Source organism: Sciurus vulgaris, assembly GCF_902686455.1.
Source record: "Sciurus vulgaris genome assembly, chromosome: 3".
In the NCBI taxonomy this organism is placed as follows: domain Eukaryota; kingdom Metazoa; phylum Chordata; class Mammalia; order Rodentia; family Sciuridae; genus Sciurus; species Sciurus vulgaris.
Genome location: NC_136463.1, coordinates 107,589,712 through 107,606,045, shown reverse-complemented (window position 1 = coordinate 107,606,045; position 16,334 = coordinate 107,589,712). Strand labels below are relative to the sequence as shown.

The following is a 16,334-nucleotide window of genomic DNA, read 5'->3' as shown; positions in this document are numbered from 1 at the left end:
ATAAGGGTAAAACTATTTTCACAAAAATATTAAGATGTATGTCTTTATTCACTTTGTTAATTCCAACATTCATGACACAAAAGAAGTAGAATATAAAACTACTACCCCCAAAAAATACACCTATTTATTGTATTCTCTACCCCATGCATTCAGGAAGGGTGGGGAGCGAGAGACACTTGAGAATACCCTTAATAAAGCAATGCAAATTACTAATTTTATTAAAGCTTGATCCTTGAGTACATCTTTTTAAATTTTGTGGTGACAAAACAGAAAGTTCATGTAAAGTACTTCTGTTGGTTCAAGGAAAAGCACTTGGGCAGTCATCTGAGTTGCAAACTGAACTTGCCACTCATTTTTTCATGAAGTGCCAGTTTACTTGTGTAAGTACCTGAAAGAGCTGGGAGCGTAACTCAGTGGTAGAGCACTTGCCTAGCATGTGTGAGGAACTGGGTTCCATCCCCCGCACCACTTAAAAATGAATAAATAAAATAAAGGTATTGTGTCCACTGACAATCAAAAAGATATACCTAAAAAAAAAGTAAATGACAAACTATGGAGTTTGGGGTATTCACAAACTATTTACTCAAAAGTAAATGAATTAACTCTGTCTTTTTAGGGAAAACAACAGACAATATTTGTCATCAGTGACAAAATTTGAGTTTTGCAGTAAAAGTAAAATTTTTGGAAAACCTGTATTCACCACCAGTTCAATAGTTTCCCATTGTTTAAAAGTATATTCTGATGAAACTGGTAATTATTGACAAATGTGACTTTTTAAAAAATATTTTAAATATTATAAAATGACATGTTTCAACAATTAAAAGAGCCAAATAAACTCACTGAAACAATGCTTTCCAATGATCAATGTATTACGTCAACAAATCATGTTACAAGTTGGGTTCAGTAGCGCATGCCTGTAATCACAGGTACAAAGAAGCTAGGAAGATAGCAAGTTGGAGGCAGCCTGGACAACTTAGCAAGATCCTGCTTCAAAATTAAAGAGAAAAGAAAAGGGGCTGGGGATATAGTTTAATGGTAGAGAACTTAACTTAATGTGTGAAGCCCTAGAAGGCACCATGTCACAGATTTATGGGAAAAAAAAAATTCATTCAAAGTACAAGACCACATAGTGGATTTGAATATACTAGAGCATTACCTTTATGAAGTAATTTCCACTTGTTGAATTTTGGTGTATTATTTTAAAACATACAAATTACCCGAAAAAGGCATTTAACAACTCTTCCTTTTTCCAGGTATGTGTACAAGAAAGGAAAAATTTTTTTTCATATATATCAACCAAAACAATGCCTCACAACCCAATGAATGTACACTCAGGACAATCCAGCTTCTTTCTATTATTCACACACTAAAGAGATTTGCAAAATGTTTAAGGGAAAAAGCTACTAGTCGCTAATTTTTTAATTGGAAAATAATTTTATGAAATGTTAATATTCATGCACATATATTTATTCTTTATATATCTAAATCAATGTTTACTAAATATTAAATCTTATTAAACATTTTAGATTTATGCTTTAACTTCTAAATATGCTATTAATAGATGCAATTCATATCAACAAAAGCTTACTGGGGTTCAAAAAATTAAAGAATATAAAAGGGTCCCGATACCAAGAAAAAGGTGAACACTGCTAGGATGGATAATGTGCCTTAGATCTGGGCAAATCTACATTCAAATTTCAGTGGTTCCAAGTGGAGTTCAGTAAGATACTTAATAGCTGACCTTCAGTCAGTATTCTTGTCCATAAAACAGTGGTTCATGGATAAAGAGCAATAAGATTTTGGAAAGAAATGAATGAAACAGCACATTCAACATGCCTAACAGAGTGCTTAATAAAAGATAAAACAATTATGATCTTGATGATTTCCAAAAAAGTAGGAATGAATTAATCATAGGTAGTTTGATACACACACACACCACTCACATTGTGAACACATTTTTAAAGGAGGCCTGGTCACTCTTTGTCTTCAGCATGTTTGACAAAAAAGCCTGATAGTCCAGGAGAAAAGACATTCATTGAGCAGTCCCTCAGCTCCCTCCCTTGTGTACAAATCTCTTCCCCTCCTTGCCAACTTATCACATTCCTCTTGAAATCTCATGCCTATTCACTTAGCTACACATAAGATAAAGTGAAAGAAGCATCTTTCAGAACTTATATGACCTTGTACACTGGGTGAGAAGTAATTTTCCATCATTACAGGCAGTTTTACTAAAATAAATTACCTGCCAGAGAGATCACCTACATCTTGGTTCCACAGAATAAAGCCAGTAAATCTATCCAGCTCACCCTCAGCACCACTTGAATCCTATCGCCCTGACATCAGAAGCATCGTGACATCTGCCTGCTCATGTTGTTGGCCAGTGTGTTCTAAGGGTACTTGGTTCATTTCAAGGGTATTTCAAGTAATTTCAGGGGCTTGGATAAGTCATAATCCAATTCTCTATTGTGATAGCTCCTAACAGTGAGTGAAGTCTTATTTCAATTTGGCTCAAAGAAAATTAATTTTCTTTCTCAGAAGATTGCTCTATTTATAGAGTTTTAGGCTTATATCAAAACTCAGAACCTTTTGCTTGACAAAGCTGCAGCTTAGAATGTTATCTCAGCAAAGCCCAAGACTTTAACCTTGAAGTGCAAGCATGTGCCAAGAATAATTTTTTCAGGACAAGCAGATCTTAAATATAATTTCTCCTTTTAATTTCTAAGAACTGCAATCTTCACAATCTCCTAGGTGTCAGGGTCACTTTAGACAGAATAACTCTCCACATGAAATTCCTTAGGGATGTATTATATACTATTGTTGAATTGTAAGTAGATATTATTTGCCACAAGCATAACAATAAATAATATCTATCGCATATTGAGTCACTACTACATATCTAGCAGACCTTTTATAAATTATCTCATTTAGCCCTCAGAACATCCCCATGATCTAAGTATTAGTATACTCATTTTATTTGTTTGTTTATTTGTTTGTTTGTTTTAATGCTGGGGATTGAACCCAGGGCTTCAGGCATGGTAGGCAGGGCCTCTACCACTTAGCTATATCTCCAGTGGAAACACTCATTTTACAGATACATTAACTTAGTTCACATGATAAGTGCTTATGTAATATCTAAGGTCAAATAACTAAAAGGGGGAATGGCAAAAGTTTGAATCAAGATCTCTTTTCAAAAGACAAACAGATACCAGGTTATCTATTATTTAACTTTAAGGAGTATGAAAAAAACTATGTATCCCTTATATAGCACCATGCCTTCCAATAATCCTCATGGAAATGCTTTATTAGCCTCATCATTATTAAGTACTTCTTCATAAGATTTCCCAATCAAATGAGGTCAAGCCAGATAGTTTACATAATGAGTCAAGTTCAGTTCCAAGGGTTCAGGATGGGGAAGACAAGTCAAAATCTCGGTGTGTGGTTTTATTTTCCAGGTAAGTTTATGCCAGTAATAGGTTGCATACACAAAAACATAAGGCATCTCCAGGAATTTTTCTGCTGCTAATGCCAAGCTTTCAGTTTGTCTCATATACATAGTGGGCAAGGGATAACTATAGCTGGTGAAGGTGGAAGAAATTTAAGACTCTTCCAGCATACCTACAGTACCCTAAACAACAAACCATTCCAATTGCTTGCAGATTACACTGGCTTCAACCCAACCAGGAGCCTTCTATTCTGCCAACTTTGTACTGGAAATGATTGTCTTGCTTTGATATTTGACAGTCAATTTCAAGTTATTTCATAAATATCTGAAGAAACGTTTTTCAACAGTTTGTAGAAAACCTGGGTACAACACATTCCACCATTTTCAGTCAAGAAGTGCCAAAATCTTGGGTTGGACCATACCAAATACAATCTCATCCCTGACCCAAAAATATTGGAAAGTCTTTCAACTTCTCAAGTTCGAATGCCCAACTGTATTAATGTACCACCACCTTTACCCTCAATAGACAAGCCTCACTGCTTTGATCCCAGAATCCTGATTATCTTAATTTCCTTCATAGAAAGAGCTGCCAGGGTGAAAGACCAGAGCTTCGAGCCAAAGCACCTGTGTCTCCAACCATATACTTTGTGCAATTCACTCACTGTCACAGGGATTTAATTTTTTTCATCTGTAAAATGAGGGATTGGGCAAAACTTCTTTTCCAGTTCTAAAATAATGATTTTCTATGATTCATTTATCTAAGTCCATTTTTGAAGACAAAGGCCAGGCTCATTTCATTTTCTGAAGACTTTGTTCTCAAAGTAACAAATCTGCCAGGTTATCCTTTAGGAAATGAACATCTTTACCCAAGCCCTCTCATCTGTAAATGACAGTAGCATTTCTACAATTAAAAGCTTTGTGTGTGTGTGTGGGGGGGGGGGGGGGGGGGGAGGGTGCTAGGAATTGAACCCAAGGCTTCTCACATACTATGCATGCACTTCGTCACTAAGCTACTTCTCCCAAACCCCCTAAAAGAATCTATTCTGAAGTAACTGTGCTCATGAACCATTTGAATGGCTCATACCAATAATAGTTTGAAATACAAGGAAACTGCTATTTATGTAATACATCTATCCTCTGGAATATTCTTGAAAACTACATGAAATATGAATATATAATTCCATTTATTAATAGATCTCCAAAAAATGTCATAAGAGGACATGAGAGGAAAATGTCCCCTCATTGAAAAGTCCAAAAAGTAAAATCTCAAAGGAGTTAAATACTTGCTTATTGTGAACACTTACTTGGAACAGAACTAATGCTACAAAATCTGCTATCATTCTCCTTTGCAGACAAACCACCTTATTTTAAGGTACAATTATGCCATCCCAGGAATAAGAAAAAATGTAATAAAGTTGTATTTGCCTGAGGCAAAACATCATGTTGTTGCATGCAAGAAACTCTCAGAAATGCTCAGTACAGAGATTCCCTGAACTTTATTTTCCTAGAGAAGATTTATACTTGAAGGTCCCAAGACTTTGTGATGTATGCATGAGAGATTCGGAACGTGTCTGGACCGGGCAGGGTTACATCACTCCAGTTTCTGTCCCCTTCTGGCCAGAAACTCCAGGGAATCGAGGAAAGAGGAATAAAGCAGCTTCAACTAAACATCTTAAAGAACCACAATGAAAGCTTAGAGATTTTCCAGGATCTCAGTCCACACTCCATCTAACTTTTTTTTTTTTTAAGTACTGGGAATTGAATTCAGGGGTACTTATCACTGAGCTATACCCCTAGCCTTTTTTAAATTTTTTATATTTTTTTTTATTTTTACAGACTGCATTTTGATTCATTGTACACAAATGGGGTACATCTTTTCATTTCTATGGTTGTGCATGACGTAGATTCATAACACTCGTGTAATCATACATGTACATAGGGTAATAATGTGTGTCTCATTCCACAATTTTTCATACTCCACCTCCTCCCTCTCATTTCTCTAAAGTTCCTCCATTCTTCTTTCACGGACCCCCCCCCCCCGCCACCCTCCAACCCCATTATATAACATCATCCACTTCATTTTTAATTTTGAGACAGGGTTTCACTAAATTTCCCTGGGTGGACTCAAACTTGTGATCCTCCTGCTGCAGCCTTTCAACTTGCTGGGATTACAGGCATGCACCCAGACTGCACCTGGCAATCCACACCTACTCTTGAGATTTCCTGATTTGCCAGAGAATTGTCATGTACACATGAGAACAAGCACTCATCATGAACTGCCCTTATTTACTGCATTACAGCAAAGATATACAGAATTGTTATAAATACCCTAAATCAAGAAATACCTCTTCTTCTACTGATTCTAAACAATAAAGAAGCTGAGTAGCAACAAAACATTCTTTTAACTTACAATGAACAATAAGGAAACTCAAGTCTTTGGAAATGATTCAGACACTTTGTAAAGTGTCCAAAAGTCTTATAGTTAAGATGTTAAAGAGGCATACTTACCCAATGTGGTTAGTTCTTAAAGAAATTTCCAGTTCTCTTAGCACTTGAGTAGATTCTTGAACACGCCTTCTGAATTTCTATAATTCAAGAACACAGATTCTCACAAAACATACTTCAGCAACTGCTGCAACTACAGCTTACTTATTTAAAGTTAATACAGTATGAAAATATCTTAACTTCAGAGGTTGGTTTCCCTCAGTTTCCCCCTCCCCAAAGCACAGAAATCTTTCTCATCATAAAAAGTAGTTTATGAGATAGAACTATAAAAATTATTTCATGTAGTATCTTTGAGTAAGTAGATTCTTTTTCCCTACCCCACATATATAATAATATTCACTAATATAGCTATGGGTCAGGGATTCCAAGACCATCCCATTTAAGTGATTCACTAGGAGGACTCATAGGACTCAGAACTTACACGCATGGCTGTGATGTATTACAATAAAAGAAAGCAAAGCTAAATCAGCAAAGTGAAAATGAAAGGGATAAAGTGTGCAGAACAGCGGGTGCAATTTTACAACAGTCCCCTCCCCAGGAAGTACAAATGACAATAGGCATGAAGTTCACTGGAGACTCAGCATCTAGGGTTTTCACCGAGGGTTGGTCTTGAAGGTACTCTCTGCCTCGTTCATGGTAAAATTCCAGACTCCCAGCAGAAAAACAGGTATTCAGCATAAACTATGTTTTTTCAAAAACAGTTTAGGCACAGTGAGCCATTACTAGGGAATGGTGGGAACCCTCCCAAAATACAAATGCCAACCATGCAAGTAGGTCTTGCTCAGCACAGAAAAGTCTCAAGCCTGCTATGTGAATTTTTCTCTGCTACACATAATGTGTTTCAAAAATAAACATTACCTCTGCCCCTTAGTCCTTACTTAGGAGGAGGTCCCTCCTATGGAGCAAGCATCTCTCTCTCTCTCTCTCTCTCTCTCTCTCTCTCACACACACACACACACACACACACACACACACACATGTACACACACGCACACACTATGTCCTTCTTCATTCTCTGGCCTGTCAAAATCCGACCTGTCCTTTCAGGACTCCACTGGTCTTCTTTCTTAATGAATCCTTCTTTGATATACAAGTATACATCTCTCTAACCTCTTGACTCTAAATCATCTCCAAGAACACCAATGGGCTGCACTGAACATTAGTTCGTTGGAACACATTTTCCTACAGAAACATTTGTTTATAGTGACCAGAGTTTCAAGTCATTGCAAGAAGGAAACTGATGTGGAACACCTCCTAAGCAGAGTTCTAAACTGTCTGAGTCACCTTTACATGACACTGTTTACAGGAAAAACTTTTGTGAACTCAGGCTCCATGTATGAAGGACCCTTCTCTGCTGTGGCAACAAGTGCTATGGAAACACAGTCATAGGCTCCAAACGCTGATAATGGCTCTCATGGCTTCGAGAAAGATGTCCAAGGACAGGAAGGAAAGATGGGAAGTGGGAAATAGGGATTTAAGTTTGTGGGGTGTCAAAAGCCATGTCACACACGTGGGACCTGGTGGCCCAATGGAGACTTGGGACATGGCTCAGCATAGGCAGGCTCATCTCACCCTATTCTCTTCTGAAAGCCTTTTGCTTCCTTACAATTTCTCCATAACTTCCATTCCCAAAACACGCTAAAAAGATCTCATGTTTTGGGAATTCAGATGTAGGGGGATAAATAAAAATATCCCAAATGCAATGAAAAAGAGAAGCATTCCTTTTTTCATTAGAAGGAGGAGGAAGAGGGAGGAGGAAAAAGGAGGAAGGAATAAGAAGAAAAAGAAAAGGGTCACTGATGTTTGGAGGAACATCCAAGCCCAGATTTCTGGACCCCTTTCCAGCAATAAAGATGCTCAGTGTATTACTTGACCAAAAAGGGGAGCAGAGAAGGATGGTTGGCTAAAGGGTTCTCTCATTCTCTAAACATTTTCCTTGGAGATTAAAATCAGGCATCAGGTAGAAATGAATCAATGGGTGAGGTGGGCAGTTATGCGGCTCACATATAGAAGGAAAGAGAAAGGACCTTCTATTCTTCATTTGCTAAAAGGAAGGTAGGACCTGTGGAGACACCACGAAGGCAGTCATTTCTAGGTGTGCTGCCCACTTCCTAGTAACTATGCCTACCTGAGTCCTAAGTCTTAGGCTGTCTGCACATGTGGCCTTCCAAACTGTATGTTAGCACAGTTCTGACTCACTCCCTGCAGCCTTTGCTGCTTCCCTAACTCTGCCTTATTCTTCCACGAGGTAAGATTGTCCCTTCACACCATCAGCCACAAAGGCACAAGTTTATCACTGAAAGCATAACTGAGTTTAAGAGGATTGGGTGAAGAATTACAAGGTAACTAAATCAAAACACTAGCTAATAGTAACAGCAGCAGCTAATATTTCTTAGATACTGACCATCCTGAGCATTGTCCTTTTGCACCCATGTGGTAACTGAGGTAAAGGGAACATGATTTCACCCTTGTATTGCATTAACTTGGGAACAGCTCAATTTCTGGCTGGATTCTGGACAACAGACAAGCCTTGGAATCCTCTAACACACAATGAGTGCTAACACTTTGCACTTCTAAAATGTACCCAGAATACTTTAAAACACTTCAAACAGAAATTATGAGCCCAGGGGAGACCAGCAAGCAGGAGCCAGGTAGAATCCATTCACTCTGTGATCCTAGAAAAGGAAGGCCTGGAGATGAACCCGGGGCAGCATCTGAGCAGGGGTGAGCCACACAATAGGTTTCATTCCCAACTGCAGCTCCAGCAAAGGCCCAGACTCCTTTTTTCATGGTCTACAGCCTTTTCCATGCCAGACATGAACACATCCTCCCCCAAAGCACAGGCATAAGCGCCTGGTATTAAACACGGAGGCTGATTTAGAGAGTTCTGGTCTCAGAGATATCTAATTTAGGCTCTTCCTTCCCTGCCCTGGAGGGTTTCATTTAAAACTATTGAGGAGAAAATCTAAACAGAACATGCTTATGAATTAAAAAAAAAAAAAAAAAAAAAGTATCTTCTGTTCAATTTGAACAAAAGATTAATGAAAGAAGTACTGGAGGTCTCCAGGCACAATTAAAAGAAGACAGCTCAACCTAGATTGTCGGGGTTAAAATTCAAAGTCCAGATCTGAAATCACCCCACCACCACCATACTAAGGCTGAGAATTTTAAGCTCATTTCAACTGCAAGCCATGCCTTATTCCAAACAAATCCCCTTTTTTTCCAGGTTTTAAGCATTACAACTATGTTGTGCAGAACAGATCCTCTCCTATGGCCAGCTCCTGACAGAAACCTTACTACAGCAGAGAGAGTTAATCCGACCTCCAGTTTATTCTTTTCTGGACTGAATGCTCTTTGCCTCATCTTTCAGGATCAAACCAGGGCATTCAGGTGGACACCTATGGTTCAGGGCAGAGGTGTCAGGAGCAAAGGTGCAGACAGGGATTTTTGGTCCTGTTCCTCTTTGCTAAATGATTTGTAAGGAATCAAAACATTTCCTGAGAAGCTCACTGGTTGTTATTGTTTTTCTTTTTTACCGTTGTCTTAAACCAGAAATAACTGATTCAAAGGGAACAGAGACTGCACTAGAGGAAGACCTCCTCTGCCCCTGAGCATCTTCCCCATCACAGGCTTGTGGCTGGGAGTCCACACAGCCCTTGTGGGGAGTTTGCTTGTTTTCTGCTTTCTTTTCAGAATTTGAAAAACGTGGAGAGAACTGTTCATGAATGCAACATATTCTGCATGAGGGTCTCAATCTTCTGTGCAGACAGCAGCATTTCTACCCTACTCAGCTCAGGAAGCGTGTGCCTAGTGCCAGGGCTCAAGTCATCCCAACCTGGAAATTACAAGTTTGGGGAATTATGAAAACCTTTAGAAAACTGTTTGAAATCCATTCTAAAACAGAATCTGGCTATCCCTGTGCAAAGAAATAGTTCAGAAAAAAACACCTGCTCACCAAGGGGGTGTGTCCCTTTATCACTATCTAACTTGGTGAAAGTAAGGCTGCTATATTCTCAGGGAGGAAATCGATAAGAATTAAGCAGCTATCTCATGGAGTGAGGGGCTAAAAACGCATCTTTTTTAGAATGTGTGTGCCATATTCCTGAGGGGGAGAAGTGCTATGATGCTTTAGCAGGGACATCGATAGAAAGCACGGCAGGCTCCGTCCCACTGGAGGCCTACACCACGGAGACAGCAGGGAAAAGCTGTGCTCCGTTTTCATCATTGCTCCTAGATTTGATTCCCCTCGTCTGAATGCTAATCAGAGGACAAAGGTCCAGGAAACTTCCGAAAGGAAATAACAGCTCTTTTCTTTTGCTTGACTTTTTTGGGGGTGTGGAATAAGGAAGGGTAAAAATAGGAGAAAAGTTTTAGTTTAAAAAACTCAAGAGCCAAGAGCCCTGAAAACTGGCTAACCAGGAAACGTGTGCCTTTCTTTTCTCATAAGTCACACACCAAGACAACAGGAAATTCATCCTGAGATACTTTCACTGGAGCCTTGAAAGCAGGAGTTGTGGAGGTCAGGGGAAAAACAAATGTTGTCTGGTGAAGAGCCACTTCACCCTCCTGAGCAAGGCCGGCTCTGCCCTGAGACATCCCAGGACTCATCCAGGCCTGCAGGGCTGTGCCAGGCTCCATGCTTTACCACAAGGATCGGCTTTAACCAATTGTGTGGCTGCACAAAGCGGGGCTTGTTTGTAAAAGGGGAGTCAGTGGAGAATGGATGCAGCTATTCTTTCCTTACCTTCTTGGGGCCAGGGAACCTGCTAAAAGTATCAACACAGGATGTGAGTGCACAGCTGGGATGACAAAGCCCCAGTGATTTTTCAAAGTCTCTGGAAATCGACCAGAGCATGAAAGACAAGCATCCCCTTCGCAAAGTCTGCTTTGCTTTGTCCAGGGGTAGCCACCTCTGGGCCGGACTCACTGCCCTGTGTAATTGGAAATAACAGTGAGTCAATAACCACTAGAGATACATGACTCCCGTGGAGCAAAGTATTTTTTTGGGGGGGTGGGGGTGGGATACCAAAGACTGAACTCAGGGGCACTCGCCCACTGAGCTACATCCCAGTCCTATTTTGTATTTTATTTAGAGACAGGGTCTCACTGAGTTGCTTAGCACCTCACTTTTGCTGAGACTGGCTTTGAACTCACCATTCTCCTGCCCCAGCCTCCAGAGCCGCTGGGATTACAGGTGTGTGCTACCATGCCTGGCTCAATGTACTCTTAAATGTTTCCTTAAGCAAGGAGGATGATGCCCCACCCTTGTCTTCTCATGTTTTCAGTAACCAAAGATGGTTTTCCTAGAGGCTTTGGCACAGACAAATGCAAGGGAATGAAAATCTTTCCCAGTACACAAGGATTCTCTCCACCAATGAGGAAGCAACAACACAGAATGGAAACAAAGCCATCTTACCTTCCTGGTTACAGCTGGATCCAGATAGCCTTTGAGCTTCTGAATGTATGTATGGGGAGGATTCTTCACCTGGAATCGTTCCTATAGGAAACACAAAAGCAAATAGCATGAAAGGTATGTTAAAGCATGAAACAGTGGGTCACATCACTGACCATGGCCAAAATGAAGCCCCAGGAGAAATGTGGCCCTGCAAATAATCACCATGCACTAATTGTTTTGAATCGTTATAGTAGATGATATGGCACAGGAAGAAACTGAGGTTCTGAGAAATGCAGTACTTCCCTTTGATGCCATAGCTTGTCAATGGTACAAGAGGATATGAACCCATGTCTGCTCAGCTCCAGAGTACAAAATGCTTTCTCTATAGGGCCTTCTTGGTCCAACCTGTTTCAGGTCCTCCTTAGCAAGTCTTCAACCTATCACATATTACTTGGGATGTCTTCAATGTTGGCAAATTTTGAAGAAATTTATTTAGTTTTATCCAGTATTTTCAAAGACTTGCTTCAAACTAGATCAAACTTATTTGCTTCAAAAATAAGCGGTGAGTCTATAGCCAAGAGACTGGAGTGCGGAGCATGTGAGTGTGAACATGGGTATATGTGTTATCATTAATGGGCCCCTAAAGCAGCTCCAAGTTACAAGATCAAAAAATATTCTGATCAGGTATTCACATGTACGGTTTTATTTGTGTGGGCAGTCACAGGTGCACACTTGGAGATGAATAGCATGAAAGTCATGGTTGAAGGGCCAAAGTGGGGAAGGGTCATAATCAGAAAGGTAAAGACACGACACTCTGAGAAACTGTCAAAGTGCTATTTCAGGACCTGCACTGTAGTACACAGGTACTGGCTTCACATTCTTTTCTGTAAACCACCATACAAGGAGTGTGGTTTAATCAGCTCTCAAAGAAAACCAAGATATGTCATGAAATGAGGATGGATTTTATCACTTTCTTTTCATGTACTTTTCTACCTAACTCGAAAGATGTTTTCCTCATCTTTCTTTTTAATCGGATTATTGCTTACTTCAGAATGGAATTTTTTGATATTTTGCAACACTGGCAACAAGCCAACTTGATTAAGCATTTGTTTATCCCTTATAAACTTGTGTTTCTCCAACACAAAGAACCACCACGTTCTTCCTGGTCCACTTAAGTCTAACCTGATTACAGATTTAGAAAAGCTAAAGATCATCTGATATTGAAAACAACCTCTTATTATTGAAATTTATTAAAACAGCTATTACTAATATTTAATACTTTATAATAGAGGAAATAGTTTGTCATTAAACTTCTATTAATATTCCCTCTTAACTTAAAAATGAGCAGGGTGAATTTTATAGTAAACTATATCTCAATAAAGTTCTTTAAAAAGAGATCTGCATACTGTTGCTAAGTATTCCCCCAAATTTTCAATCCAGAGAGCAATTTTCTGTCTTTTGGTACTAGAGATCAAACCCAGGGGCTCTTTACTACTGAATTATATCCCCTGTTCTATTTATTCATTTATTTAGACACAGAATCTCCCTAAACTTAGAGGGATCCTTAGTTGCTCAGAGTCTCTCTAAGTTACTGAGCATAGCCTGGAACCTAGGATAGTATGGTCTCAGCCTCCTGAGTAGCTGAGATTACAAGGCATGCACCACTATGCCCAGCCTGACAGCAATTTCTAAGTAACAATTCACTAGTACTCACTATATTTAGTGCCATCATTATGTCTATGCATATAAACATATTTTTTTTCTTTCGACACTAACATTTCACTAAGGAATCATAGGGAGTTCTATTGCCATAGGGATGTAGCTGAGGACTAAAAAAACAAAAAGTATTGGAAAATTAGCAGATCATGATAGCCAACCTGTGTTTCCTAATGAAAACTGATGTCAGAGAAAGAGGCTAGGATATTGATAAAAATATGATTTTTAATAATACAATTGCAATTATTTAAAAATTTAAAAATCTAATGATGACATAAACAGCTCCTTTCTAACACAGCATATACCACCTGTTTCTAAATTAAAAGTACCTAAAACTTGGGACTCAACAAATTATACCCCTGGCAAATGCACTATCTGCTTCAAGACTTAAAATCTGAGCCTGCCAACAGTTGCCAAGAGACTTCTGCTTTCTTGCTCTTTTACGCTATCTGTTCATAAGAAGAGTCATATTTATTCCTTCAAAACAAATTTTGGTGACTTAAAGGGGCTTTCTCAAATATACACATTTACTGGTCCTGCTGATTTGATTACATTTCTTTTCTGAAGACATGAAATTATGGACAAGGTCTAAATTTAATAAATTTATACTTGTTCAAATGTGTTTAGCATTTGCCACTGTGGTTTCAGGGCCTTTGAACAGCAGTTTTGGTGACAGGACCAAGTCAGTCCAACTCATGTCCAAACTAAAAGACATTTGCTGCTGAGCCTATGCTGGCTGTGTCTCTCAGAGTTCTGCAAGTGTCGAATGGCTTTCATAATTACACCTTTCTCATTAACCAGTCACCAGGAAGGTGAAGCTGCCTAGACATACAACTGCACACAAAGAAGGGAAAAGGCAAAGCATTTATTGGACTTTGCTTAAGACTAAGGCTCAAATCTACTGCAACAGGAACTGGAAAACTCAGGTGATTCTTAACGGAACTAAAAGAAGAAGCTATGATGTGTACTAAATAATCAGGTAAATCACAATAAATAGAACTCATTGGCTACACTACAAAATGCCCTTTGCTATAAGATGGCAGAAAGCAGCCTCTGGTTGTTTCAAACCTGGACAGTTTCTTTAGGAACAGTTCCCCTCCCCACTTACATGTAATAAAATTAAACACTGAAAGCCTTTCTGTATAAAGATTTGGAACTGGATATTCCACTCATCTAGCAAAACAGTTCTGATCTTTTACATCCTCTCTATCCATATATACAATTACACAAGCAATTAATTGAGGTTAATTTGGTGTGTTTGACTTAAACAAGTTCTAAACTTTTCCCCTCTATAAATCATTTGGATAAGGAGCTTCACAATCAAACAGAATCCTAGTAAAGTTTATCTTATACCTTAATATTCTGAGGTTTAGTGAAATAAATTATAGCTAGATATTTAAAAAGAGAGAAAATCTCCAGGAAATGAATGTTTCTCAGGGTACGTACTTACTATTGAATTTCTCTCCCTGTCTGGGGTGGTCACAGGGCCACTGGCTCTATTTCAGTAGTGTAACCACAGAGCTACACAGACAGTGTAAGCTTCCTTGGAGATGAATTAGACATCACCATCATTATGCCATTATTAATATTTTTCATTCAGATTCTGTAATAATTCACAGTCAATAGCGAAAATTCAAAGGGATTTTCTTTTTCACAAATATGTTGACAACACTTGAGCCACCACCCACCCCCCACTTAAAAGCTGGAAGTAGCTAGGGTTGGACATCCTTTCCAAAGTCTGAGTAAGCAAACTGTAGTCTCCAAATGAGGGATAATCACATTAGTGAGTACTAATTTACAAGATTCAGCTTGGTGCTAAGTGCTCCTCGGAGTTAGATGGACAGAAATAATCCACATCCTCAAGGAGTTTACTCTCTTAAATAGGTAATCCTGACATAAGTAGACATGAAGAAGATGAGACTAAAATATTGCATTAATATTGTATACAGATAGAAAATATTTATACAATGTAGGAAAGACCAAGAATAGTGCAACCTATATGGAGGAGGGGGGTGCCAAGATCAATCAGGCTTCCTAAGCTAGAGGCACTGAAGTAAGCCATAACACTATCAGCTCTCATAGGGTGAATGATTTTATACAAAAAAAAAAAAAAAAAAAATTGACACAAATAGACTCCTCTAAAAACTGAGAGCACCATAGTCTCTGATAAAGCATATGCAAGTTGTTGCCCAAAAAGATTTTAATTTCAGAGAGGTTGCAAGACTTTTCCCACGTACAGAAAGTATGAATAGAGGTATATAGAGACAGATGAGAAAATGACTCCACGGTGGCTCATACCTGTAAGGATCACCAGTTTGAGGCTACCCTGCACAACTTGGTAAGACCCTGTCTCAAAATAAAATCAAAAGGGCTGGGGTCTAGCTCAGCAGTAGGAAGACTTGCCCAACATATGTGAGGTCCCAAGTTCAATCTCCAGTACTAGAAATAAAAAGGCAGGAGAGGACTCTACCTATTTATTGCAAAAGATGACCATGGCAAACCAGGCAAGTTCAGATGGAATTCTAATTTGTAAAACAACAACCAAAGGAAACCAGAGCCAGCTGTGCTACTGTTCAGGGGGGTTCCTGCAGTTATTAATGGATAAAGATATTCTACTAAACAAGACCCTGCCCCTGAACATTTTGATTCATGCTATCACATTTAGGACCCCTATTTACAGGCACTGGCATGAATAATACCAAATTTTAGAAAAATGTTCTTTATCGTTTTATCCTTTCATTCATCCAGAACACATTATTGTGTGTAAAAAGCATAAAAAAGAAATAAATTCAATTCCGAAGTGTTAAATCTCAACTACAGCTGTGTGATACTATAAGACACAGCTGTAACACAAAGTACAATATGATAAGAGCCATATGTGATCCTCTGGAAATTGAAAGAAAGGTGTGTTTCTCTCCAACTGAGATGATCAAAGCAATCTCCCTGGAGAAAGTGGCTTTTGAATTGAATTTTGAAGGACAGACAGCATATAGATATCGCAGGACAGTGTGAGAAGAAGGAGACAAGAGTTTTCCAGATGAGGGAACATAAGGAAAAAGGCAGAGATGCACAGGGCGTGTGCTAGTAACTTCGAGGGGTTTAGCTGGGTTTCAGGAACACTGTTTATGAACAGAAATGACACAAAGAAGCTAAATGGTGAGTTGGAACAGACAAGAGTACATGTCAAACGACAGGCCACTCGGTATAGGACAGACAACTGGAAGCCAATCAAGATTTCTGACTAGTAGAAAAACACTGGTTAATACTGGAGAATTC

General features: G+C 39.0%; 1 protein-coding gene across 1 annotated transcript in view; it reads right to left on the bottom strand.

Annotated features, from left to right (window-relative positions):
- Positions 1–16,334, bottom strand: part of FMNL2 (formin like 2) — a 289,840-nt gene that overhangs the window by 89,564 nt on the left and 183,942 nt on the right. Inside the window, 2 exon segments of the mRNA XM_079133275.1 lie at positions 5,951–6,027; positions 11,364–11,444. Coding sequence (XP_078989401.1) covers positions 5,951–6,027; positions 11,364–11,444 — 158 coding nt within the window.